Raw genomic sequence first — 26,492 nt, 5'->3', positions numbered from 1 at the left:
GACACCAAGCAATGTACCCGGTGCTGCCCACTCTCTGCGCTGCTTTACACTAATACACGGCTGGTACCCGGGCACTGACTGAGTGTGCGGCGGCCATGATGTATATCATTGTAGCCCAGGGCAAGTCTCAGCCGTTGGATATTATTGGGGTGGAAACACCTTTTGGGTATCATTTATTCAAGCCCGAGATATCTGTGGGTTGTAAACATGTAATGGGTGGATCCCTCCAGCCCCCCTGAACTCCCATAAAGGGCCCCTTTATATGAAATAATAACATATTCACTTTATACCACCTCTGCTGGAAGTACATTCCTCTCTCCCGCTTCTTCATTTCCACACACAGTTTGTGTAAGTGCCTTTCACTTTATTCCAACCCCCCCAGCATGTTACACTGGTGTCAGTTATAATTCAGCGTGCAAAGGGGCAGGTGGGGGCAGCATAAAAAAACAGGGTCAGGGGTAAAGGTGATGGAGAGGAGTGTTATATCCATATATTTATACAATTATATTTCCAAAGTCTCACCCTACCCCCATATAGATATATACACACCCATACACACAGATATACAGGTCCTTTTCAAAAAATTAGCATATTGTGATAAAGTTCATTATTTTCTGTAATGTACTGATAAACATTAGACTTTCATATATTTTAGATTCATTACACACAACTGAAGTAGTTCAAGCCTTTTCTTGTTTTAATATTGATGATTGTGGCATACAGCTCATGAAAACCCAAAATTCCTATCTCAAAAAATTAGCATATTTCATCCGCCCAATAAAAAAAAAGTGTTTTTAATACAAAAAAAGTCAACCTTCAAATAATTATGTTCAGTTATGCACTCAATACTTGGTCGGGAATCCTTTTGCAGAAATGACTGCTTCAATGTGGCGTGGCATGGAGGCAATCAGCCTGTGGCACTGCTCAGGTGTTATGGAGGCCCAGGATGCTTCAATAGCGGCCTTAAGCTCATCCAGAGTGTTGGCTCTTGTGTCTCTCAACTTTCTCTTCACAATATCCCACAGATTCTCTATGGGGTTCAGGTCAGGAGAGTTGGCAGGCCAATTGAGCACAGTAATACCATGGTCAGTAAACCATTTACCAGTGGTTTTGGCACTGTGAGCAGGTGCCAGGTCGTGCTGAAAAATGAAATCTTCATCTCCATAAAGCTTTTTGCAGCAGATGGAAGCATGAAGTGCTCCAAAATCTCCTGATAGCTAGCTGCATTGACCCTGCCCTTGATAAAACACAGTGGACCAACACCAGCAGCTGACATGGCACCCCAGACCATCACTGACTGTGGGTACTTGACACTGGACTTCAGGCATTTTGGCATTTCCCTCTCCCCAGTCTTCCTCCAGACTCTGGCACCTTGATTTCCGAATGACATACTTTGGACCACTGAGCAACAGTCCAGTGCTGCTTCTCTGTAGCTCAGGTCAGGCGCTTCTGCCGCTGTTTCTGGTTCAAAAGTGGCTTGACCTGGGGAATGCAACACCTGTAGCCCATTTCCTGCACACGCCTGTACACGGTGACTCTGGATGTTTCTACTCCAGACTCAGTCCACTGCTTCCACAGGTCCCCCAAGGTCAGGAATCGGTCCTTCTCCACAATCTTCCTCAGGGCCCAGTCACCTCTTCTCGTTGTGCAGCGTTTTCTGCCACACTTTTTCCTTCCCACAGACTTCCCACTGAGGTGCCTTGATACAGCACTCTGGGAACAGCCTATTTGTTCAGAAATTTCTTTCTGTGTCTTACCCTCTTGCTTGAGGGTGTCAATGATGGCCTTCTGGACAGCAGTCAGGTCGGCAGTCTTACCCATGATTGCGGTTTTGAGTAATGAACCAGGCTGGGAGTTTTTAAAAGCCTCAGGAATCTTTTGCAGGTTTTTAGAGTTAATTTGTTGATTCAGATGATTAGGTTAATAGCTCGTTTAGAGAACCTTTTCATGATATGCTAATTTTTTGAGATAGGAATTTTGGGTTTTCATGAGCTGTATGCCACAATCATCAATATTAAAACAAGAAAAGGCTTGAACTACTTCAGTTGTGTGTAATGAATCTAAAATATATGAAAGTCTAATGTTTATCAGTACATTACAGAAAATAATGAACTTTATCACAATATGCTAATTTTTTGAAAAGGACCTGTATGTGCCATTCTGACTGATATATACACACCCATACACACAGATATACAGTATATATAGAAGGCAGACATAGTATATAAATAGAAGGCAGACCACAATAATTTTACTAATTTTTAATGTATTTTTATTTAATATTATTGTCAGTGGCACAAACTAGTGACCCAGGGGCATTAGGTGCTCCAACTTGTTGCCCCCAACACTCCTGGTCCATATCACTGCCGGATTCTCGGCCCGTCTGTCGTATTCTCCTCTTGATCATTTTATACTGATCTCTGTAACAGTACCTACCCCCAGGGGTCTATGGAGGAGGTCCCCCCCGTCCACTAGACCACCAGGGTTGGTACCATTACAAGAATTCAGATGATGCATCTTGTCTGCGCCGTTCCCGAGTTCAGTGTAAATAATCCATAGCTCGGGAGCTTCGAATACGGACCTAGGGACCTCAATGCAAACTTCTGGCCTGGTTAATTATTTCCATCCCCAACACCTCTTCTCCATAACACCAAAAGATTCTTCATTCCAGGCCCATTGAGGTCCATGTGTTCAAGTCATTCTTATGCCACATATTTTAAGGCATTTATGCTTTTCATGTTTCCACAATATATTCAAGTTCTTTTAAGGCCCATTTGGTTTCTTCCCACAATGGTTCTGGGATCATGTCTGGCTTCAGTTCCAGGGATTTTTTAGATTGCTGAGAAGATTCCGTTCTATTCCTCTTGGGAATAAATGGGGCCTGAATTTGTTTTTTCATAAGAGCTTCCCAGTCGAATCCCTATAAAACAGGAAAACATGGAATATTGTATCAGTCTATTCAGAGAACATAATAGTATTGCTTGCTGGGCAGAAGCATATGTTTATAGTGGGTATGAGCATGAATAAATGAACAGACAGACCCACATCAATCAATTAAAGATGGCTGCCAGTAAAGATTAAACCACATACCTGGAAGAAAGCTGAGTTCTTTATATCCTCAGCCCCGTGTTCTCCTGCTCCAAGGCGATTATGTGGAGTTTTGTTCAGGAGCTGTAAAATAAATTGTTGTTACTTATAATAAAACATAATAGCCCAATCCCAATAGCACTTCATTATAAATGAGGGGTAGCTGGGAAATTCAACTCAACTATTTATACAGGGGACAAGAGGAATAATGCAATTACAAACGGAATCACAAAGTACAAACGCAGATGACAATATGTTCTATACAGTGCTGGGAACTTACATTTACTAATATACTGCGGGATTCCACAGTTAGATGTTCCGGATATGTCGGCTCAGAACTGGTAATCATCGCAATAGTCCGAGTTTCATCCTTTCCTCGGAAGGGCAACTGTCAAAACAAGCAGAATTTGTTAGAAATCAGAGTTATTTGGGGAATAATATTAACCTGCAATGGCTGACAGTGATTCCCTATTTCTTTGAATAGATACTTACATTTCCAATAAGCATTTCATAAATAATAACGCCCAGCGACCACCAGTCTACGGATCTTGTATAGTAGCCCTCTCGGAATATTTCTGGGGCCATATAATACAGAGATCCACATTCGCTGTAGGCTAAGGTGTCATAGGTCATTCCTAAAGGAGAAAAAGAACAATAAGTGAGATCCTTTATCCATAGAAAGATTCTATTTATTGATTGGGTAGCTGAGCTGCTGGGCGCTGCAGAACCTCTTGTTACACATTCAGTGTTAATAACATGTAGATACAGCTCAGCACTTGTGTCTGATGTAGGTTCTTGTGTTGTGCTGTGTCCCTGGTTATAGTAACCAATATGCCCCCTGATTATACAGTACCCAATATGCCCCCTGTTTATACAGTACCCAATATGCCCCCTGTTTATACAGGACCCAATATGCCCCCTGTTTATACAGTACCCAATATGCCCCCTGTTTATACAGTATCCAATATGCCCCCTGTTATACAGTACCCAATAGGCCCCCTGTTATACAGTACCCAATATGCCCCCTGTTTATACAGTACCCCAATATGCCCCCTGTTTATACAGTACCCAATAGGCCCCCTGTTTATACAGTACCCAATATGCCCCCTGTTTATACAGTACCCAATATGCCCCCTGTTTATACAGTACCCAATATGCCCCCTGTTTATACAGTACCCAATATACCCCCTGTTTATACAGTACCCAATATACCCCCTGTTTATACAGTACCCAATTTACCCCCTGTTTATACAGTACCCAATATGCCCCCTGTTTATACAGTACCCAATATACCCCCTGTTATTACAGTACCCAATATACCCCCTGTTTATACAGTACCCAATATACCCCCTGTTTATACAGTACCCAATATGCCCCCTGTTTATACAGTACCCACTCATCTTACCTTCTCTGCTGAGTCCATAGTCTGCAATCTTGGCATATCCATCGCTATCCAATAGGATATTCTCTGGTTTTAAATCCCTGCATTAAAACAGAAGACCATTATAATATTCCATTTTTATGACTAAAGCTCTACGCCTGTTATACATTGTACATTGTATATTGTACATTGATGCTTACCTATGGGCGATGTTATGTTCATGCAGGAACTGCAGGCCAAGTACAATGCAGGCTGCATAAAATCTGCAAAAAAAGGAGGAATTGTATTAGTTTTATATCTACCTTAGTTTATTTTATTACATGCACTCTGGTTCTTTTCTCACCAAAAGTCCTACGGCGCAATGTAACTGGGATATAAAAGATGGCGCAGCCATTAATATGGGACCTGCCACCCACTCCCTTTGTGCTTTTTCCCCAAAGTGTGTTTGCCATTTGCCACAAATGCTTGTTACATGAATAAAACTACTAAACTACAAATATCTCAATACTGAATATTGTGCTGATGCATGTGTTCCTGTCTGATTAGTGGTAAAGAAACCAATGTCCTATCAATGGATTGCCCCATAATAATGCCATTATACAGGCACAGTAGGAGGAATGCTATAGGGATATCCCCCATGGGAACCTCTGTAAAGGCCCAGTGGTACTTACTGAGTTCTCTCTACTGATATTCCATCCTCATCCAGTTGGCAAACCAAGTCGCCCCCTTCAGCATAGTCCATAGCAAAACAGACATGATGTTCTGTCTGAAAGGAGGCGAATAACCCAACTAGGAAATGGCATCTCTCCTTATTCGCCAGCATAAGGATGCGCTGCTCTAGCACAATTCTGGGAAATAAAAAACATCAACAAGTCAATACATAAATAATTCACTTTATACACATGGAATCAAGTCAGTGGAGTAGAGATTTTACAATTTTATATGAGGGTTTGTTACACATGGAACCCAATGTGAGGGGAAACTTTAGCAGAGGAAAGAGAATCACAGGCTTTTCAGTGCCTATTATTTAATTATAGGAGAGGGAATCAATATTTGTACAATGCTAAATCATTCTTGTAGCCATTACTTACTGTCCAAATGTATTGTAGCTGTTCAGGTCGTGCATTTCTATTGCCTTCAGTGCAACGATCTCTTTTGTTTTTCTGTATTGTGCCCGATACACCTGAAACAGGAAAATGCCAGAATATAATATACATATTTGGTGCTTCATCTGTTAGTAGGGAATAAAATAGAATGAAAATCAATAGAAAACAAGCCCAGGCCGGGATGCAGAGAGACCAAGATGCACGGATTTGGCCGTAACAAGCTTCGGCAATAGGGGAACCCATAGTGACCAATCTCACAAGGTTCAAGCAGTAAATACCTAAGTAACCGTGACTGTATTCATGAATATAATAGTAACCGATTAACTTACTTTTCCAAATGAACCGTCACCAAGCATTGATTGGAGCTGAAAGTCCTCAATAGATGGTGCAATTCTCTCAAACCTAAAAGGAAATATATATTTATTTAAACTGGTTGCTGTTTGTGTGTGTATCAGCGTTATTATGGGGGTTCTAATAGAACATATATATGCACAATGGACAGGCCTCTATCCCATCCCAAAGGGAAAACAAACAAATCTTGGAATAATTACCTTGTGTCGACCTCTGTCTGGTTCAGGGCAGTATCAATTATTTCTATAAGATCATGGAAATGTGTCTTTATCTAGAGAAGGGAATAAAATGCCATTAATTCAACTCCAATTTATAGTACAGTCTCCCTGTACCTGACTATTTATTGTAAAGTATAAGGCTTACCCTCAACTCATTGGGAGAATCACATGTTACACGTTCCTCTGATGATCCTGATTAGAAAAAAAGAAAAAACAATTGGTTGAGATCGGAGTCACTAGTTTGGAACCAATAACCATAGAGAATTGTAGGGATAACATGAATGTTCAGACTAAAGTGTCTTCCAACTCTGTACTTACACTAACCATACAATTATATACAGTGTATATATATATATATATATATATTGTTCTGTCTGCCTGTTCTGATGAACTGGGCTAAGATTGAGAGATTTAGCTTAACATATATTTAGTACATGACTCCAGCCTGGAACTGTTACTGTGTATGTGTGTAAGGAACAAACAAGTCAGATAAATATTGCTTACGATCTGCCTTCTCTATCTTCTTTTCAAAGCTGTTACTAATGTAACGGCTTCCTGCCTCAGCCCTTTGGCTGCCTACTGACTCCCCATCTGCTTCTGGAGAAGAGATGGGAGAAGCTGCCATGCTCTGAGGGTCCTATTATAGAGATTCAATGTTAAAAAAGCATTTTATATGGAATAAAATAACATTAGAAATATCAAAAGTTACATTAATAAAAGGGAATCGGCGCACTGCGGCCATGGAACTCCTGGGTGACTTATACAATACTTATATTTATGGAGATGGATCATTTTACTCTCCATATAACAGAATTACAACTCGTGTCAAACAACAAAACTCACCTTTTCCAGGACTTCTTTCTCTAAAATTCTTTCATATAATAATATATTTTCCTTTTCACTCTTCAATATCCGTCTCTTGGATTTCATTTGTTCTTCTTTCTTCTGTATTTTGAATTTTTCCCAAATAAGCACATTGTTCAGTTTGCGCTTCATTATTAATCCATGGGCTTCTTTTTGGGTTTCTTTATTCTGTATTTTGAATTTTTCCCAAATAAGCACATTATTCAGTTTGCGCTTCATTATTAATCCATGGGCTTCTTTTTGGGCTTCTTTATTTTCAATTTTGATTTTTTCCCAAATTAGCACATTTTTCAGTTTGCGCTTCATTATCTGAGTATTGGCTACCTCTTCAGTTTGTTTCTCTAGAACTTTTATTCTTTCCTTAAGTAGCACATGTCTCAGTTTATGTTGCATAGCCTCCATCTTGGCTTGCTTTTGGAAATCTTCCTCAAGAATTTTCCATCTCTCTTTCTCTAGATTTCGCAGTCTCTGCTGCATCTCAAATATCTTTGCTTCTTCTTGAGCTTCTTCATCTAGAGTTTTCCTTCTTACACTCACTTCTTTCTCTCTTGTCTGTCTCTCTGTATCCTGTATGTGTTCCTCATACAGTTTGCGTGTAGCCTCTGAAGAACCACATTGTCCTGGGACAATGGGTTGGGCTACAATTTTACTGCAGCTAGAATCCTATAAAATGATAAATATTAAGCATTAGGCATTTAAGTGTTAAAATATTGAGGAACTTTGGCTGAATATTCTATGTACAGGTATGGGGCCCGTTATCCAGAATGCTTGGGACCAAGGGTATTCCAGAAGGAATTTAGATCTCCATACCTTAAGTCTACTAAAAAACAATAAAACACTAGAGAGGTACATTTCCTGAAGAAAATGTGAGTGGTGCTTGCCGTGGCAAAACTCATGCCCCAATATTACAATGTTTCCTTCAGTTCTCTGTGAAAATTGCCCCTGCTGGGGCATTTAACTGCCCACCCCTCAGAAAAGTCATAGCACCCCATTCCCAAATAAGCCGCACGGTTTGACACCTCATTCATGGGTCTACGACAAACAGTGGTTAATTGTCCCCTGCTGGGGCAATTAACTGCCCACCCCTCACAAAAGTCACAGCACCCCATTCCCGAATAAGCTGCACGGTTTGACACCTCATTCATGGGTCTACGACAAACGGTGGTTAATTGCCCCCTGCTGGGGCAATTAACTGCCCACCCCTCAGAAAAGTCATAGCACCCCATTCCCGAATAAGCCGCACAGTTTGACACCTCATTCATGGGTCTACGACAAACGGTGGTTAATTGCCCCCTGCTGGGGCAACTAACCGCCCACCCCTCAGAAAGTCATAACACCCCATTCCCGAATAAGCTGTACAGTTTGACACCTCATTCATGGGTCTACGACAAACGGTGGTTAATTGCCCCCTGCTGGGGCAATTAACCGCCCACCCCTCAGAAAGTCATAACACCCCATTCCCGAATAAGCCGTACAGTTTGACACCTCATTCATGGGTCTACGACAAACGGTGGTTAATTGCCCCCTGCTGGGGCAATTAACCAGCCACCCCTCAGAAAACTCATAGCACCCCATTCCCGAATAAGCCGCACGGTTTGACACCTCATTCATGGGTCTACGACAAACGGGTTATTTGCCAAAATCCCCATTATAAGTCAATGGGGCAAATTTGGGGATCTGTCTTGCCCCGGGGGTAAAACTTATACCCTTGTGCGGGGTATCTTCTGACACAGGTTGCAAACCTCTTCAAATGTGGTAAATTTCACATTTCTCAAAAATTCCCTCTCTGCGCTACAATCCGTCAAAGTTGGCCTCAATGTTAAGTCTATGGGATTTTTGGGCCAGTTAATTGCCCCCTGCAGGGGCAATTAACCGCCAACCCCTTAGAAAAGACATAGCACCCCATTCCCGAATAGGCCGCACGATTTTACACCTCAATCATGGGTCTATGACAAACGGTGCGGGACAAGTTCAGTGCCGAACTTTTGTATGGAAGAATAATAATAAGCCTGTGAGATAATAGAAGTGATGCTTTGCAAGCCCCACTAATTAATTAAACCCCCCTCCCATTCCTCCCCCAATAAGGATTAATTACATCTTAGTTGGGATCAAGTACAGGTACTGTTTTATTATTACAGAGAAAAGGGAATCATTTAACCATTAAATAAACCCAATAGGGCTGTTCTGCCCCAATAAGGGGTAATTATATCTTAGTTGGGATCAAGTACAGGTACTGTTTTATTATTACAGAGAAAAGGGAATCATTTAACCATGAAATAAACCCAATAGGGCTGTTCTGCCCCAATAAGGGGTAATTATATCTTAGTTGGGATCAAGTACAGGTACTGTTTTATTATTACAGAGAAAAGGGAATCATTTAACCATGAAATAAACCCAATAGGGCTGTTCTGCCCCAATAAGGGGTAATTATATCTTAGTTGGGATCAAGTACAGGTACTGTTTTATTATTACAGAGAAAAGGGAATCATTTAACCATGAAATAAACCCAATAGGGCTGTTCTGCCCCAATAAGGGGTAATTATATCTTAGTTGGGATCAAGTACAGGTACTGTTTTATTATTACAGAGAAAAGGGAATCATTTAACCATTAAATAAACCCAATAGGGCTGTTCTGCCCCCAATAAGGGGTAATTATATCTTAGTTGGGATCAAGTACAGGTACTGTTTTATTATTACAGAGAAAAGGGAATCATTTAACCATGAAATAAACCCAATAGGGCTGTTCTGCCCCAATAAGGGGTAATTATATCTTAGTTGGGATCAAGTACAGGTACTGTTTTATTATTACAGAGAAAAGGGAATCATTTAACCATTAAATAAACCCAATAGGGCTGTTCTGCCCCCAATAAGGGGTAATTATATCTTAGTTGGGATCAAGTACAGGTACTGTTTTATTATTACAGAGAAAAGGGAATCATTTAACCATGAAATAAACCCAATAGGGCTGTTCTGCCCCAATAAGGGGTAATTATATCTTAGTTGGGATCAAGTACAGGTACTGTTTTATTATTACAGAGAAAAGGGAATCATTTAACCATGAAATAAACCCAATAGGGCTGTTCTGCCCCAATAAGGGGTAATTATATCTTAGTTGGGATCAAGTACAGGTACTGTTTTATTATTACAGAGAAAAACAAAATGCATTTTGAAACTCTGAATTATTTGATTAAAATGGAGTCCATAATTCGGAGCTTTCTGGATAATGGGTGCCCGGATAACAGATCCCATACCTGTATTTAATATAAGTGTATTCAAAGTAAACAAATCTAAGTAATAGCTTCATATCTGGCAATGGCGAAAAGCGGAAATTCGGTGTAAATCCATGCCTGACAAAAAATTTCACTCATCACTAATTATTTCCATAGGAAATCTAGATCTCCTTACCCTCTTACTACATCTAAAGATGCTGGAGATCCTTCTGCCGAGTTTTTGGAGTTTTGAAATCTTTGCTCCTGTGGAATAAAATGAAGATTTGTCAGAAAATGTGACTATTTTCATGATTTAAGAATGATCATATGGCAGCGAAGAAGGTTTGTGGTGTTAGGAATACAAATAGGAAAGAATGGGTAGAAATAAGGCAATGGCTCTCTCAGATACTGTACCTGAAGGTTCCTCGGCCTTTGCTTCTGCTCTTTCCTGATGATTAGTATCAGTAATAGCTGCAACTTCGGTATTATCAAGTTTTTTCTGAGGAGACAGAAATTGTACATTATTGTCCATTTACTTCATAAATCTTTAAAAGACAAAAAGAGAAAAGTTGTTGCCTTACCTTTTTGTTTAATTTGAAAAGATTTTTAAATAGATGTTTGAGTCTCTCACCCATTTCTGATATTCCTAAATCATAAAAAAAAAACTTTTTTATTATATTAATAATTTTATTGCTTATAATACTGAATATTGAAATCAAATTTCTTCTAAGCATCTGTGGCCAAATTGCCCCAAGGCCAACTAACTAGTAGCTAACCAGCAATTTGTAGCTTTGACTATGCTAGTTTAGATTTCACAGGCCGGCAGTTTTAATACTAAGAATGTATTTTCTTTTTTTTCAATATATAAATAAATTATAAAATATATCAGATACTTACAAAAATTGGATGGGATCTCAAACGTTGTTATAGAAAATTTTGCTGATTAGCACCAAAGAGTCAACTGATGTCAACTGATCAGAAAATAACCAGCAACTAACCATTCCTGGGATAAGAAGTTGTAGTGGTTGTGATAAGAGTATTATGACATCACAATGCAACCCTGGTTGCCATGGGAACAAGCCTGACTGGGAAGGGGAATCATTCCACTACCTTGGTGGTTGTGATTAGAGTATTATGACATCACCGAGTCTTTTTTGTTGCCATGGGAACAAGCCTGACTGGGAAGGGAAATCATTAAATAGTTTAATGTTTTGGATAAGGGACTTTGTTTTGCACAACTAACAACTTATTTCCTACTGTTTAAAGGGGTCATTTACAAATGCAGCCCCGGTGCCTAAAATCCCCATGCTTTTTAGCAATAATGCAGCATTTTCCCCACAATTTAATCATAACTGTAGGACTTTGCTAATTTGTGTCTGATGTGGTAAAATGCAAACAAATGCACATTTTGCACAAATCTGTCCCAATCACACGGCACAAGTGCGCATCAAGGCACAAGTATCTTTATTGAACTGCATCAATATACGCAATCATTGCCGCCATTTTTGCATGGCTGCACGTGTGTCTGTAATCATAAATAAGCCCTATAGACAGTTCTGTAAGGAAACTCAATAAAGCACATTATGTTTGTGAGATACTAAATCACTGCAAGATACTAATAACTGTAACATAGGCAGCATTATAGGTGTTATATAGGCCTACTATGTAAGGAAGGAAAGGCTGATGGGAATTGCCTTTGGCTGGGACCCACTAGTGCTTGGGCCCACCAGCAGTTCCTATGGTACTGGGGCAGGTCAGTTAACCCTGGGGAGGGCAGTTGGGACTCCTTGACCTTTAAATAAACGACATGGTTTTGTATCTGGAGTCAGGTGTATAGTGAGGCAGAGAGGTGTAAGTATTTCTATTATAATTCATAGGTGCCCTCCCATAAATATATCTATTATTTGTGTTTTAGCTGGGAATGCCCCATTCTTTCAGCTGCCAGCGAATGCTTGGAACAGCAGCTCCAAATCATACCCCCATTTATCCCAGTTTGGGAGAAATAGTCCCGAATCCCAGTCTTATAAGGAAGGAGGTGGGGTTTCTAGCAGAATGGGGGGTGTTTGTGTATAACTGGGCATGGCCATGAAGACTGGGGCCTCTATTTCTAATTTCCAGATATGGGGACATATTATTATTATTATTATTATTAACATTTATTTATAAAGTGCCAACATATTCCGCAGCGCTGTACAAAACATATAATATGCAATGTATGTGTGATGTCTAGACATTCCACGTGGTTGATAAGGGTTGTTGAGAGTTGTAGTTCACTGATGAAGAACTGTGGCTTTGACAGTTGAACATATTTTTTCAGGGGATCATTGGAGTTTCCCATATCCCTCTTGCTGTGCAGCGGGGGAGGCCATTTGTCCTCTACTCTATGTTGGCAGGCAGGTGAGTGCACACTCAGAGCACACACAAAATTGTTCTCAAGTGCACATACTCAATTAGCAGAGGAATGGATGAGTAGGGGCCTGACATAGTGGATCCCAACCCTGAAGAACAACCCCAAATCTTCAGGATCACTATGGGGAGCAGGCCTGTCCCTGCAAGACGAAGGGGTCCCTGAAATTTGGATTTACTTATCCTTTAATGGACCCAGCCTTCTCTGAACTAACATCCAAGATCTTGCTCCCACCCCACATGTGCCTTTCTGCCTGCACCCTCTGTAGGGGCTGCTTTCCTCTACACTTTCTCCTCTATTAATAACAGATTTACTGGCCCTTTACCACAGTCCCCTATACATAATATTTATTTGGGTGTGGGCCGTACCCTGTGACACACAAGTCAGCCCCTCCTCTGCCCAGTGCCGCCTCTTCTTCAGGTAAATTAGGGCAAGTTTTCAATGGCAGAGCTCAGAGAAAATGCAACGTGTAAGCAAGATGGGGCCAAATCAGTAGGGTAATTTCCTATTCCCCTGGGCGTATTCTGCTTCCTGGAAAATGGCCGCACTGTGCCCCTCACACAGCTCAGCATCAGGGGGCACAGGATATCCCTGTCCTTCTCATCTACGTGCATGGGGACAGCAAAGTGCAAAAATATCATGTATTGTGTCTGTTTGTTTTACTTTACCTTCCCAATATTATAATACCCCCCCTAAAGTGTCTGATACTTCTTATAGCCAGCCCTTACTGCAGAAGCAACCAGGAGATTCCAATATTATCTGTTACATTCTCTTAAAGGGACGGGATAACTTGGGGACTTGTAGTTCTGTGTAGGGAATGACACTTTTTTAACACCAAAATATCAGCTGCAATAGGTACAGCCCCCCCTTTCCAAATAGCCGACACCATAGTTCTGTATATTTCATACAACTGAAATTGTCCCTGAAACTTTCCTCAGTGGGCACGGCTGTGTTTATGGTGGTTGGCATGGTAACACATTTTGCTGTGGCGCAGAGCAAACTGGGAGCCAGAGGGGATGCTGGGAGATCCCTGTAACATCCTGGGAAGTGAGCTCGGGGGGGGGGGGGGGCAGGCTCTGAGGTGACTGATCCTGGTAGTGTTGCTGGATAGGGGGACACCCCAATTCCTAGGCAGTGACCCCAATGTGGGCAGCTCTGTGTAAGAGCACTTACTGGGGGCACAGGCAATACAGGGGCAAATGCTGAATATCAAGGGAAATGCCCTTACAATGGGCGGCTGCTTCCTCTCCCTCCTGTCCTACTGTCCCTGCCTATGTATGATCCCATGGGGGGCAGCACCCCGATACCCCAAAGCCCTCACACCAAGCAATGTACCCGGTGCTGCCCACTCTCTGCGCTGCTTTACACTAATACACGGCTGGTACCTGAGCCCTGACAGACTGAGCGGCGGCCATGATGTGTATCATTGTAGCCCAGGGCAAGTCTCAGCTGTTGGATATTATTGGGGTGGAAACACCTTTTGGGTATGATTTATTCAAGCCCGAGATGTCTGTGGGTTGTAAACATGTAATGGGTGGGATTGTATCCAATCAAGGCATCAAGCTGGGTCCCTCCAGCCCCCCTGAACTCCCATAAAGGGCCCCTTTATATGAAATAATAACATATTCACTTTATACCACCTCTGCCGGAAGTACATTCCTATCTCCCGCTTCTTCATTTCCACACACAGTTTGTGTAAGTGCCTTTCACTTTATTCCAACCCCCCCAGCATGTTACACTGGTGTCAGTTATAATTCAGCGTGCAAAGGGGCAGGTGGGGGCAGCATAAAAAAACAGGGTCAGGGGTAAAGGTGATGGAGAGGAGTGTTATATCCATATATTTATACAATTATATTTCCAAAGTCTCACCCTACCCCCATATAGATATATACACACCCATACACACAGATATATGTGCCATTCTGACTGATATATACACACACTCACACAGGGCACACACCTCGCTGTATCCAGACACACACACTTTATCCACAGTAACACCGGCTGACGCCACTCACTATATATGCACAAACACACAGAGAGACACAACAGAATTCAGCAGGGGCGCTGGTACATACACAGATCTGCACTAATAAGGCCCTGGTGTTGCTCTGGCACTGATATTTCTCTATAGAAACACACTGGTACTTGCACACTCAGCGATGGCCGCACACAAATACCAGTGTGTAGTGACTCCTACCGGCACAGTGACACAAACAATACAGGCTGTGTATGGAATATTATAGAATGGAGGCAGGTAATCCCACCAACACTCTTGGAGGGGAAGGGTGAGTGGGGTTGGGTAATTCATGGGAAGAGCGATTTGGGCATAATGGGGGGTGTGACTGGGTGGGTCAGGGGTAGTTTTTTTGTTTTTTTGTTTTCAATTGGGGCCAATTGTATTTGCTGGTAGGGCCCTCTCCCATGGGCCCAGGTAACCAGTAAGTTAATAATTGGGGGAAGGCGCAAATAACTTAGTAGTATGGGGGCCCCATGATTCCTGATGGTGGCCCTGCTCCTACACATAGGTGTTTTTAAAGGCCTTGTGGTAGATTTTTGTACGTTCCATGTACGTTTTTCATCTAGACCGGCCTTTTGGGTATGTACCAAGGGGAGGGGACATTAACACCACCAGAACCATTTGCCAGCACATATACTTGCCAGGCACCTAGCACCAGTTTTAGAATTTTACCAAAAGGTAGATATGCAGCTGTGCATATACCCAGCATTCATAGCAATGAATAATAATTTGCACCCACACAAATATATACACGGCCTAATGCGTGTGCGCTCAGATGTACAAATGCAAATACACACAAGTACATACAAAGCAACTGAAGCACACAGTGATATATACACGTACATTTGCTGGTGGATATTTACAGGTTTGTTGACTTATATTTAAACTGATACACCAGGGACACTCAGTGGCGCTGAACATACATAACCTTTATGAAGTCATAAGGTTTAAAGGGAAACTTTAACTTTTCTATAAGCTTTTAGTATGATGTGGATAGTCCCAAGGAAATTGGATATAAAGACCGTTGCAGTCTATGATAGCTAGGGTCAGTGACCCCAGTCATTCAATCCAAAACGCAGCATGGCAGGGTGCAAAAAAAATAGAATGCAAAGCCCAATTTTTTTGCACATTGTGCTGCAGGTTGCATGCTGTGGGTGGGTGCCCCATAGCTTGTGTCATTCAGATGTGCAAACTAGTGGGTGTCAATGGGTGCAAGATGCTAGGGAACCCTCTCCTTACTTTTTAACTTGCTGCACAGCTCTGCACCTTGACTGCTGTGTATGTGGCGCACGTCTGGCACAAATTATTGGAAATACCATTTTGTACTACTCTGTCATTAATAATATTAAGAGTTAAAGGGCCGGGGGTTACAATCTATAGGCCTTACCAGCTAAAGGTCCAATAATCATGCATGTTCATCGCCACAGAGTGTCCTGCATAATGAATTATGGCCTGTGCTTCTAGTCCTATACACAGGCCCACCCTGCACAGTATCTGATCCAACTGGCCAGATAGATATCATACAAGGGGCCATACAAATGCATGGCCACCTTTTCATTATTCCATCTGTTTGATCCAACAGGATCACGGGCCAGAAAGTCGGCCACTATGGTTGACATAAGCTACACCATAAACTATCCAACTAAATCTGGGCATGTATGATTGGTTCAGAAGTGCCCTTGCTGCTTTAGTTGTATTTCCCCATCTCAAACACAGTTATGCAAGTGACAAGTTACTAAACCTTAAACCAAATAAGTGTTGAAATTGTGGTGATGACGTGAACTTTGCTGGGATTTCATATCTCACACGCACGCAAAGCAGAGTATAGAGAGTGCCACGGAGCTACTTAGTAGCAGCTACGTGTCATAGTGCCATAGACAATACTGAGAATTGCCCCTGCTAAAACACATGTAGGGACAATTATCAGTAAATGATCAGCATTGTCTGTTTTTGTAGCCGTGACAAGTAGCTGCTACTAGTAGCTCTGTGTGTCTTCTTTTTCAGTTGCTTGAACTGAGTAAGCAAGTTTCCCTCTTTTACCTACAGGTGAGGTGTCTCCTATTGCCAGACATAGTAAGCTTGGGAAATTGCCCAAAAGGTACCAGTATTGCCACACAATACTGCACGGTGAAAATGATTCACCATAAAGATCTGAAAAATACAGATAAAGTGGTAATGTGTTGCAGTTAAAGTGTAATTTGTAGTTTGGTCATTCAAAGACAGCATTGCCTTAGGTTGGTCAAAGTAATTCCCTGGGGAGTTTCTATTGAGTGGGAAACCCTAGAGCTATACATGGGGTTGGGAGAGAGGAAGATCCTCTGACGTAACCTTAATGGTGAAAAACCCTAAAGCCTGACGTATGTGCTTCTCCAGCCTTTGTACACGTGGACCCGGCTGAATGTGTAGGACTAGCGAGTGACAGGGTAGACCTATAAGAACTTGCCTTGGAGAGGAGAGGGATCCAGGTTAGCACTGGCGCAGGTTCCCCACTAAGGGTGAAGACACATGGAACTACATATAGTAGCAACTATTTGTCATGGCTACTAAAGGCCAGAAAATGCCCTGCCATAGACAATACTGAGAATTGCTGCTGCTAAAACACACATAGAGACACAATTATCAGTAAATGATCAGCATTGTCTATTTCTGTAGCCGTGACAAGTAGCTGCTACTAGTAGCTCCGTGTGTCTTCACCCTTAGGGTGAAGACACACAGAGCTACTAGTAGTAGCTACTTTTTCACAGCTGCTAAACACCAGAAAATACTCTGCCATAGACAATACTGAGAATTGCCTCTGCTAAAACACATGTAAAGACAATTATCAGTAAATAATCAGCATTTTAGTAGCCATGACAAGTAACTGCCACTAGTAGCTCAGTGTGTCTTCACCCTAAGGAGATTAGTGGGGTTAGTGACCTTGGTGGTTACGTTATAGATAGGGAAACATCATGGAAGCGCTTGTTAGCCCCAGGAAACCTGAAAAAGTGCAGTAGGAGCAGCATTTTCCCTGGGGGAGCAAAGCTCTAGTGGGCCACAGCCAAGGGCAATTCATATTAGTCAATTTTTATTTCCACCTTAAATCTCAATGAAGCCTATTACATTTTGTCTTCAACAGAGTGGGAAAAAGAAGTTGCATCCAAACGGCTGTTAATCTGAATCTGACAATTCTGCATCTAAAACTTGCCGAGATCATGTAGAAGTCGATGGCAGACGTCCCTTCCCTTCCCTGAAGGATCCTTCCTTTGCTTCAAAACTTTAGGGCAGGGGTACATGGCGCCACAACAAATCTCTGTTGTTGCGGGCGACTAATCTCCCCGCAATGCCATCCCACCGGCTAGAATGTAAAACACTGGTGGGGTGGCATACGCGGTGCCGCGATTTGCCGAAGTTGCCTTGAGAGGAAACATTGGGCACCTTAGGCAAAATGCGGCGTCGCGTATTTACATTCTAGCCGGTGGGATGGCATTGCGGGGAGATTAGTCGCCCGCAACAACAAAGACTAATCTCCCCGTGTGTCACTGCCCTTAGAGTTTTCTGACTTTTGATGCTTGTTTTTTGGGCGACAGTTCAAAAAAGTCTCCGTTTTCAGGCGACAAATTGAAAAATTCAGAATTTCCGCGACTTTTCCATTTCAGATTTTTACGTAAATGGGAGACATACGTGGAAACGAGTTTGTTTGAATTTTAAAATAAAAAAAAATGAGAAAAGTTAGAGTTTTAGTAAATCTGACATCTGAAAACCGGGCAGAAACCCTCCATATTGCGCCCCATGAACCCCACCTCTGACATCATCACACGGCAAGGAACATCATGGCGTGATAACGTTGTATGATCATACAGCGGTTTGTGTCTGCTTTTAAAACCCGCCAAAGGGTCCGGCCCTCAGTATCAAGTTCTCTAGTGGCCCCTATCCGGCCCAGTGAGACTCCGGCCCTGCTTTATATATAGTAATAGTGCCGCACTAGGAACTAATATCAAACATGGAGGCATAGTTACATAAAGGCCAAGTAAAGGTCCTGATTTCAATTAACATTCTCAGTGTCCCCATAGTTATAAAATCCATTCCCTTTTAGTTACCCCATTACAGGGTCACTCTCTCTTATGACCACTTCGTAGTTTCCATGACACTTACAGGCCAAAATACCACCTCCCGCACATTTAGCCCCCAGGCCACTCATTCGTTTCACTTCCTCCCTGTGTATTTCCTCTCATGTGTCACATCTGTCTATTTCTCAACAGTCTTTGGGAAGAAGTGGTTTCTGCAAGTTAGCAGTTTCCCAATTCAGATGGGCTCCGTACAGAGAAGTCTGTGTAACTGATGCCACTCAGCAGCCTTATAACCCTGTGAAACAAATCCTGCTGTAATGTGTTATTATTATACTAAATATCCTAATATCCTTATCATTTACAGTAGGGGGTACATTATCCCTTATAATACATGAGTGATACTCAGAGTTCCCTGTATAACTCAGCCTGCAGCCTTGTGCCTTTATATGGGCACAGAACCCCTCAGTGACTGCTAATATCCTTATCATTTACAGTAGGGGGTACATTATCCCTTATAATACATGAGTGATACTCAGAGTTCCCTGTATAACTCAGCCTGCAGCCTTGTGCCTTTATATGGGCACAGAACCCCTCAGTGACTGCTAATATCCTTATCATTTACAGTAGGGGGTACATTATCCCTTATACATGAGTGATACTCAGAGTTCCCTGTATAACTCAGCCTGCAGCCTTGTGCCTTTATATGGGCACAGAACCCCTCAGTGACTGCTAATATCCTTATCATTTACAGTAGGGGGTACATTATCCCTTATAATACATGAGTGATACTCAGAGTTCCCTGTATAACTCAGCCTGCAGCCTTGTGCCTTTATATGGGCACAGAACCCCTCAGTGACTGCTAATATCCTTATCATTTACAGAGGGAAAGAACATGGTTGCGCATTTTATGCATGTATCAGTGGTTTCAATGAGAATTGTAGCTGAGTATGGCACAACATGGCAGAAGCGGAAGGCGCCACAGCAGGTTCTGTCACGTGCGGAGCTATTTGGGTGAATGAGGAAGCGGCGCGTCCCGGTGAGCCTGGGGGTTGAAGTGCTGACCACATATTTTCAAGACACGGTGGTTGTTTTTCCTCTTCACTACAGGGCTGTCCTTATTCACGAGGGAAAATATAGCCTCCATTTTGTGTTTAGTGTAGTGAAGTGGCTTTTTCATCACAAAGGTCTCATTTACTATTATGTTGCTCCAAGTTTGGGTGCTATACAAGGTGCAAAATTGCTCCAGGATCTCTATTTATGCCACAAGGCTGGGGCCACGGGGTGACCATGCCAGTCCTAGAGATTGGGCTAGAGGCCAAATGCTGAGAAAGTGTAGCCTCAGCTGCTGAGAGTCAGAATTTTAGTCATGGGATGTCTCACTATAATAGGCTGCACCCAAAAAATCCTTCCCTATAACCCCTCACATTTTCTCACATAACTCCTCCCTATAACTCCTTATATTACCTTATATAATCCTTCCCTAAACCTCTCCAAATAACTCCTCCTTCCTCACATAACTCCTCCCTATAACCCCTTATATTACCTCATATAATCCTTCCATAAACCTCTCCATATAACTCCTCCTTCCTCACATAACTCCTCCCTATTACCCCTTATATTACCTTATATAATCCTTCCCTAAACCTCTCCATATAACTCCTCCTTCCTCACATAACTCCTCCCTATAACCCCTTATATTACCTTATATAATCCTTCCCTAAACCTCTCCAAATAACTCCTCCTTCCTCACATAACTCCTCCTTATAACTCCTTATATTACCTCATATAATCCTTCCCTAAACCTCTCCAAATAACTCCTCCTTCCTCTCATAACTCCTCCCTATAACTTCTTATATTACCTTATATAATCCTTCCATAAACCTCTCCAAATAACTCCTCCTTCCTCACATAACTCCTCCCTATAACTCCTTATATAACCTCATATAATCCTTCCCTAAACCTCTCCATATAACTCCTCCTTCCTCACATAACTCCTCCCTATAACTCCTTATATTACCTCATATAATCCTTCCCTAAACCTCTCCATATAACTTCTCCTTTCTCCCATAACTCCTCTTATTGCCTCATGTAATCCTTCCCCTTAATCTCTAGGCACTTCTAAATAGCTTCTTATTAGTGATGAATTATTGAACATTTCTTTGGCAGGCATTTGGCACAAATTTAGCATTTTATGATTGGCAAATTTTTTCGAAAGTGTGATAAAACCCCAGATAAAACCCCATTATATTCTACAGAGTTTATCTGTTATTTGCTATGTAACCTGGGCCTCTTCTCCTTTGTCCCAGCTCCTTTGTTTTGTGATGTTACTGTTCCTTTAACATGTGGCCCCCAGCTTAATTGTGCAGCACAGATGCTCAGAGCTGAGTACCCATGGTGTCCCTATACTGGAACAATTCAGTCTCCCATGTAGCTATACAAAGCATGGGTACCCATATACGCATATAGTCATACTATGTCTATATATATATTTTTTTAATAAATGTTACAAGATTTACACAATGTTGTCCAAAATTTTCCAGCACAGCGTCCTTGCCCTGTAGAGCTTGCAATCTAAAGTTAGTTTTTTTTCCAATTAGGCAAAGAGCCTTACTATAAAATATATGATTCCTGGCACAACACTTGACATAGGAATCAGATAATATGGAAAAGTTTGCACCTTTGAAGAAGCCGAATGTGAGGTAGCACCTAGTTACACCTGGTTGTAGAAAAGATACAATTGGCAAAAAATAGGTTCAAAACTGACAATATACAAACTACGATATGAAGTCCTGTACATTCCTGTAGCCCCTTTCAGCAGTGCTGGTTCTGAACTACAGATGAGTCCAATGACACTTGTTATCCTATGGCTGGCGTAGAGTTTCCGATGCCCAAACACTGGCAGCTAGAGACATTCCTGGATCTTTTCTATACATCCCGCTAATTCCATCTCCCTCAAGACTTTGCAAACTGTGTCTCTTGTAGACCCAGAGTGTCCCACCCTGTCCTTCCAGGTCTGAAGCATGTCGTATTGCGCGTCCCTGCAGCACCGGTTATCTCTTTCCGATCTGTCAATGTCATTATCACTGAGGCCCAGGCGCCTGGCGAACTCCTTCCAGCGGGGTATAGGGATGTTGTCGACCAGAGTGTACAGTTCCACTGGATCTACAGAAGAAACAAACCAAAATGGGTTTCATTAGGGGACAGTACCCAATAAGCTTCACAGTTACCCCATGGCCACGCGCTTCTAAAAGTTTCCTTTACCCATATAACTATGGGCCAATATTGCCTGTATCATGTGAGAAAATCTTACAGTGTCTGCCCCATATATCTCCTATTGACTCATAGAATCCTTTCTTATAACCCCTTCTGTTGCCTCCCTATAAGTCTTCTTTTGACCTCACATAATCCTTCCATATAACCCCCCACATTTTCTTACATAACTCCTCCCTATAACTTCTTATATTGCATTATAATATCCGTCCCTATAACCCATCAATATAACTCCTCCTTCCTCACATAACCCCTCCCATAACTCATTATATTGCCTCATGTAATCCTTCCTCTTAATTTCTACTTAGCTTCTTACTCTTACTCCTTTTGCCTACTATAATTTATTTCCATAACTTCTCCATGCTAACTACTCCTGTAACCTCATTTTACCGCCTTCCTGTATCACCATTTAGCTTTTTTTATGACTCCTCCTATTGCTTCATTATAACTCCTCCTCTTACCTTATTCAACCATCTACTAACGTCTGCTTGCCTACCATATGACTCCTCCTCTATAATCCAGATACACGATCCCTTAATATCCTTTTATTTTGTGCCTTAAATAACCCCATATAAGTTATTTCCAACCCTGGTAACGTACCCTGAAAACACTGGATGCGAGTTGGTTGCGTGACATCGGGCAGTGGGAGAGACTTGCAGAGCACCTCCTCGGCCCCCTGCACATACTGCCCAGTATGGACTATGTTTCCTGAGATAGAGCTCACCGACTGTGGGTCCTCGGTTTTCACAATCTACAAAAAACACACAAAATATTGAAATCTGCCACTTCGATCTGCTATCAGCCAACTATGGCTGCCATTATCTGGCCCCCAGATATGATTATATATAGTTATTTATATGTTTAATGATTTATTTATGAGGCCATAATTGGCCAAGCATTACTGACAGACATTATGGTTGTTTATATGTAGCAAAAGGACTGACTATCTCCCAGCAGCGCTACCATCAGAAACCCACTTCTTCCACAGGGGCCCCTTACAAAATGAACATTTGGAACCCCTTGAACCAGTGGAGGAACAATGCTGTGCTGGGCCCCCCTGCAAAACACAATGTACAGAGGGGCCCAGTACATACCTACCTGGCCCTCCCTCCACCCTCCAGCCTACCTACCTGCTTGTATTCCCCACTCCCCGGCCATTCAAGCCAGGTAGGTAATAAAGATCAACTGCAGGGTTCATTTACCCTTTAGTTACCCCACTGCCATGAACAATATTAATATTATTTTTGAAGGCACACCCAATAATCTGGCATCTACCCCTTGATAGCTTCCCAGTCTGTTGAAAAGGAAGATACAACCAAACTCCATAAAAACAATATGGAAGAAACAAGTAGATTACTTACTAATGGAGATTCACTCAGAGACTTTGGATCTATAATAAAAAATAATAATAAAAAAGCTGTAAGAGGAGGGGAAGTTATGGTGCATGTAGCATACTCATAAGAAATGATAAAAACATCAAATAGCGACTACTGACAGCAAAGACAAAAAGGAATTTCAGTAACTGACAAGAAAATGTACTTGCTTTTTAAGACTGTCCAAAAATGTAGTCAACTTAGATCTATTGACTATGTTCCATTGATCTTGGGAGCTATTTCTGTACATCAGCAGAACAAGAGGAAGGATCATATCCAAAGTAGTTTACTATGAAGATCTTCATTCATCCAGGTCATGGTATATCTAGTATAAATAAATCTAAAGCAACTGGACTTGTTAAGTAATCATTGAAGACGTTTCACTACTCATCCGAGCAGCTTCTTCACTACTCATCTGAGCAGCTTCTTCACTACTCATCCGAGCAGCTTCTTCACTACTCATCTGAGCAGCTTCTTCACTACTCATCCGAGCAGCTTCTTCACTACTCATCTGAGCAGCTTCTTCACTACTCATCCGAGCAGCTTCTTCACTACTCATCCGAGCAGCTTCTTCACTACTCATCTGAGCAGCTTCTTCAGTTCAACTGACTGGTATGGGAAGTGCCATTGTGATTGGATTAGTGGAAGAGTACATATGCTGAGGACTTCCCATACCAGTTGAACTGAAGAAGCTGCTTGGATGAGTAGTGAAGAAGCTGCTCGGATGAGTAGTGAAACGTCCAGTTGCTTTAGATTTATTTATACTAGATATCCAAAGTAGTTGATTGTAAGCTCTTTTGGGCAGGGCTCTCTTCACCTCCTGTATCGGTTATTGATTGCTTTATATGTTACTCTGTATGTCCAGTGTATGAAACCCACTTATTGTACAGCGCTGCGGGATATGTTGGCGCTTTATAAATAAATGTTAATAATTATAATAGTTGTACATAGTACATTGTCTAAATGGTCAAAGGACTTCATTACTGTCCTACAGAATTCTTTTAAAGTTCTTTTGAACTTGAGGGACATTCCTCCTTTCCTTAACCTCAACAAAGATGGAGAACCTTTGGATGTTTATCAAATTTTCTTGCATTTTCTAGCTGCCCTTTTCTCACTAAAATATTTTGTATGATCATGGGTTCCAAGATCCATAAAAACAACAGGCACATCATCATGGAATTGAAATGAAATACTTCCATCAGTTACTCAGGAATTCTCCAACTTGAGGAACATTTTCTAAGGCATCTCATGATATGATATGAACAGGATCAATTAAGGCTCCGGTGAACAAAATAACTTGCAGTAGTGAAGACACACACACAGATACTAATTTACCTGTCATGGAACTCGGTGACGGCACCTTGTGAGCGTTCCAAATGTACTTCTTCAAATGTTTGCGAACAATGAGAGTCGTCACACCAGCCAAACATATGAGAGATAGGAGGCCCAGCAGTGCATACAGCCAATAAGGGATTTCTGAAATACAAATGGCATTTAACTCAGCCTCGGGGAGGGTAAGTAACTACAACACAAAGTACAGTACTTGCTATGTAACACATACACATATATGTGCTCAGGGTGTATCCTACAAAGGGCTGTGGTGCATTGGTGCCATTCTTTAAAGGTGAAGATAAAAGGTAGCAACCTTGGTCCAAACTGCACTAGTGCGCCCCCACAGTACTGTCCCATTTTGTATAACTCTTCAGAAAAAGCAGAGCAGGGCAGTGAGGTTGACCATCTCCCAAAGCTTAATGTTCTTCTGCAATCACCCTCACTGAGGATCTGGTCCTAGCTTCAGCTTAATGTTCTTCTGCAATCACCCTCACTGAGGATCTGGTCCTAGCTTCAGCTTAATGTTCTTCTGCAATCACCCTCACTGAGGATCTGGTCCTAGCTTCAGCTTAATGTTCTTCTGCAATCACCCTCACTGAGGATCTGGTCCTAGCTTCAGCTTAATGTTCTTCTGCAATCACCCTCACTGAGGATCTGGTCCTAGCTTCAGCTTAATGTTCTTCTGCAATCACCCTCACTGAGGATCTGGTCCTAGCTTCAGCTTAATGTTCTTCTGCAATCACCCTCACTGAGGATCTGGTCCTAGCTTCAGCTTAATGTTCTTCTGCAATCACCCTCACTGAGGATCTGGTCCTAGCTTCAGCTTAATGTTCTTCTTCAATCACCCTCACTGAGGATCTGGTCCTAGCTTCAGCTTAATGTTCTTCTGCAATCACCCTCAATGAGGGTCTGGTCCTAGCTTCAGCTTAATGTTCTTCTGCAATCACCCTCACTGAGGATCTGGTCCTAGCTTCAGCTTAATGTTCTTCTGCAATCACCCTCAATGAGGGTCTGGTCCTAGCTTCAGCTTAATGTTCTTCTGCAATCACCCTCACTGAGGATCTGGGTCTTCCTCAAAGCAAAACACTTGTAGGAGGGTTTTTTTCGGTTCAGTCATAAATTGCACATTCGGCAGCACCCAATGTGGTATAGGAAATGCAAGGAAATCAAATGAGATGTTCTAGTAGACGTACCTTCAGGATTTGTTGTTTTAACTTCTAATTTAGGAGGACAGTGCTGTTGACAGTTTTGATCATTGCACCTAAAACAATAAAGTGATAAATGGTAAGAATACATAGCTATGTATAGCTACAAATCAGCTCCATTCACAGATAAATTGTATTCAATAAATACAGTATGCCCATGGAACATCTGGCCAGCTACAGAATGTCAGTAGCGCAACTGCCTGCTAGGTACTTCCCCGCCTTTTCCCCCGCAGTCTGGTCTGAGCTTTATGTGATACATTTTGTGTGTTGAGTAATTAAACCCCCCACCAGCGTCACATCACTGGTATGTTCCATGGGACAAAGTCCTGTTTGTGTTGCACTGAACATCCCAGAAACCAAATGTAAATATGGGATAAATTCCATTAGACGTATCTGGATGCTCATACTCTCCATTTGCCATTTCTCTTGGCAGCTTCTTTAATTAGCAACTTCTTTCAGTCTCCATTAAAAATAAATAATACATGAAAACCCAAAAAGCCAGGTTGTGTTCATTTTGGCACTGTCCAAGAATAACAGGATGTGGTCATAAAACAGGAAGGGGCTCACAATTATTGCACCATATTCTACATGAAGATGAGCACATTCAGGAGTAGTCATTTTTT

The 26,492-nt window shown here is 41.9% G+C and overlaps 3 protein-coding genes and 1 long non-coding RNA gene across 4 annotated transcripts in view; all 4 read right to left on the bottom strand.

Annotated features, from left to right (window-relative positions):
* Positions 1-2,249: 2,249 nt before the first annotated feature.
* Positions 2,250-5,672, bottom strand: LOC116412420 (serine/threonine-protein kinase N2-like). The gene is made up of 7 exons (XM_031906623.1): positions 5,560-5,672; positions 5,140-5,316; positions 4,669-4,731; positions 4,493-4,569; positions 3,368-3,722; positions 3,091-3,171; positions 2,250-2,920 (listed from the first exon to the last, which is right to left on the bottom strand). The coding sequence occupies exons 1-5, from the start codon at positions 5,592-5,594 to the stop codon at positions 3,556-3,558; spliced, it is 519 nt and encodes a 172-aa protein (XP_031762483.1). The 5' UTR covers positions 5,595-5,672; the 3' UTR covers positions 2,250-2,920; positions 3,091-3,171; positions 3,368-3,555.
* A 244-nt stretch (positions 5,673-5,916) lies between these two features.
* Positions 5,917-6,437, bottom strand: LOC116412421. Its single transcript, XR_004223685.1, has 3 exons — positions 6,289-6,437; positions 6,126-6,196; positions 5,917-5,976 (listed from the first exon to the last, which is right to left on the bottom strand). It is a non-coding gene; the product is annotated as an uncharacterized LOC116412421 (long non-coding RNA).
* A 142-nt stretch (positions 6,438-6,579) lies between these two features.
* LOC116412137 (inner centromere protein-like) lies at positions 6,580-10,851 on the bottom strand. The gene is made up of 5 exons (XM_031905769.1): positions 10,798-10,851; positions 10,631-10,715; positions 10,413-10,480; positions 6,987-7,670; positions 6,580-6,780 (listed from the first exon to the last, which is right to left on the bottom strand). Exons 1-5 carry the CDS (start codon positions 10,849-10,851, stop codon positions 6,598-6,600), a joined length of 1,074 nt encoding a protein of 357 aa, XP_031761629.1. The 3' UTR covers positions 6,580-6,597.
* Positions 10,852-21,165: 10,314 nt separating this feature from the next.
* tnfrsf1a (TNF receptor superfamily member 1A) overlaps positions 21,166-26,492 on the bottom strand; it is a 31,001-nt gene continuing 25,674 nt past the window's right edge. The window contains 5 exon segments of the mRNA NM_001126504.1: positions 21,166-21,851; positions 22,560-22,710; positions 23,321-23,349; positions 24,668-24,808; positions 25,858-25,925. Coding sequence (NP_001119976.1) covers positions 21,592-21,851; positions 22,560-22,710; positions 23,321-23,349; positions 24,668-24,808; positions 25,858-25,925 — 649 coding nt within the window. The 3' untranslated portion in view covers positions 21,166-21,591.

Source organism: Xenopus tropicalis, chromosome 7 (assembly GCF_000004195.4).
Source record: "Xenopus tropicalis strain Nigerian chromosome 7, UCB_Xtro_10.0, whole genome shotgun sequence".
Taxonomy (NCBI): domain Eukaryota; kingdom Metazoa; phylum Chordata; class Amphibia; order Anura; family Pipidae; genus Xenopus; species Xenopus tropicalis.
Note: the sequence above shows the minus strand (reverse complement) of the source record. Positions and strands in the feature narration are given on the sequence as shown.

Coding starts and splice junctions, on each gene's coding strand:
- LOC116412137 (XM_031905769.1), bottom strand. CDS start 10,851: ATGGGTGAGAGACTCAAACATCTATTTAAAAATCTTTTCAAATTAAAC. Junction 10,716..10,797: donor TTTTCAAATTAAACAAAAAG/GTAAGGCAACAA, acceptor CTGTCTCCTCAG/AAAAAACTTGATAATACCGA. Junction 10,481..10,630: donor AAAGGCCGAGGAACCTTCAG/GTACAGTATCTG, acceptor TTTATTCCACAG/GAGCAAAGATTTCAAAACTC.
- LOC116412420 (XM_031906623.1), bottom strand. CDS start 5,594: ATGCACGACCTGAACAGCTACAATACATTTGGACA. Junction 4,732..5,139: donor ATATCAGTAGAGAGAACTCA/GTAAGTACCACT, acceptor CTTTTTTTGCAG/ATTTTATGCAGCCTGCATTG. Junction 3,723..4,492: donor CTATGGACTCAGCAGAGAAG/GTAAGATGAGTG, acceptor TTTCTCCTTTAG/GAATGACCTATGACACCTTA.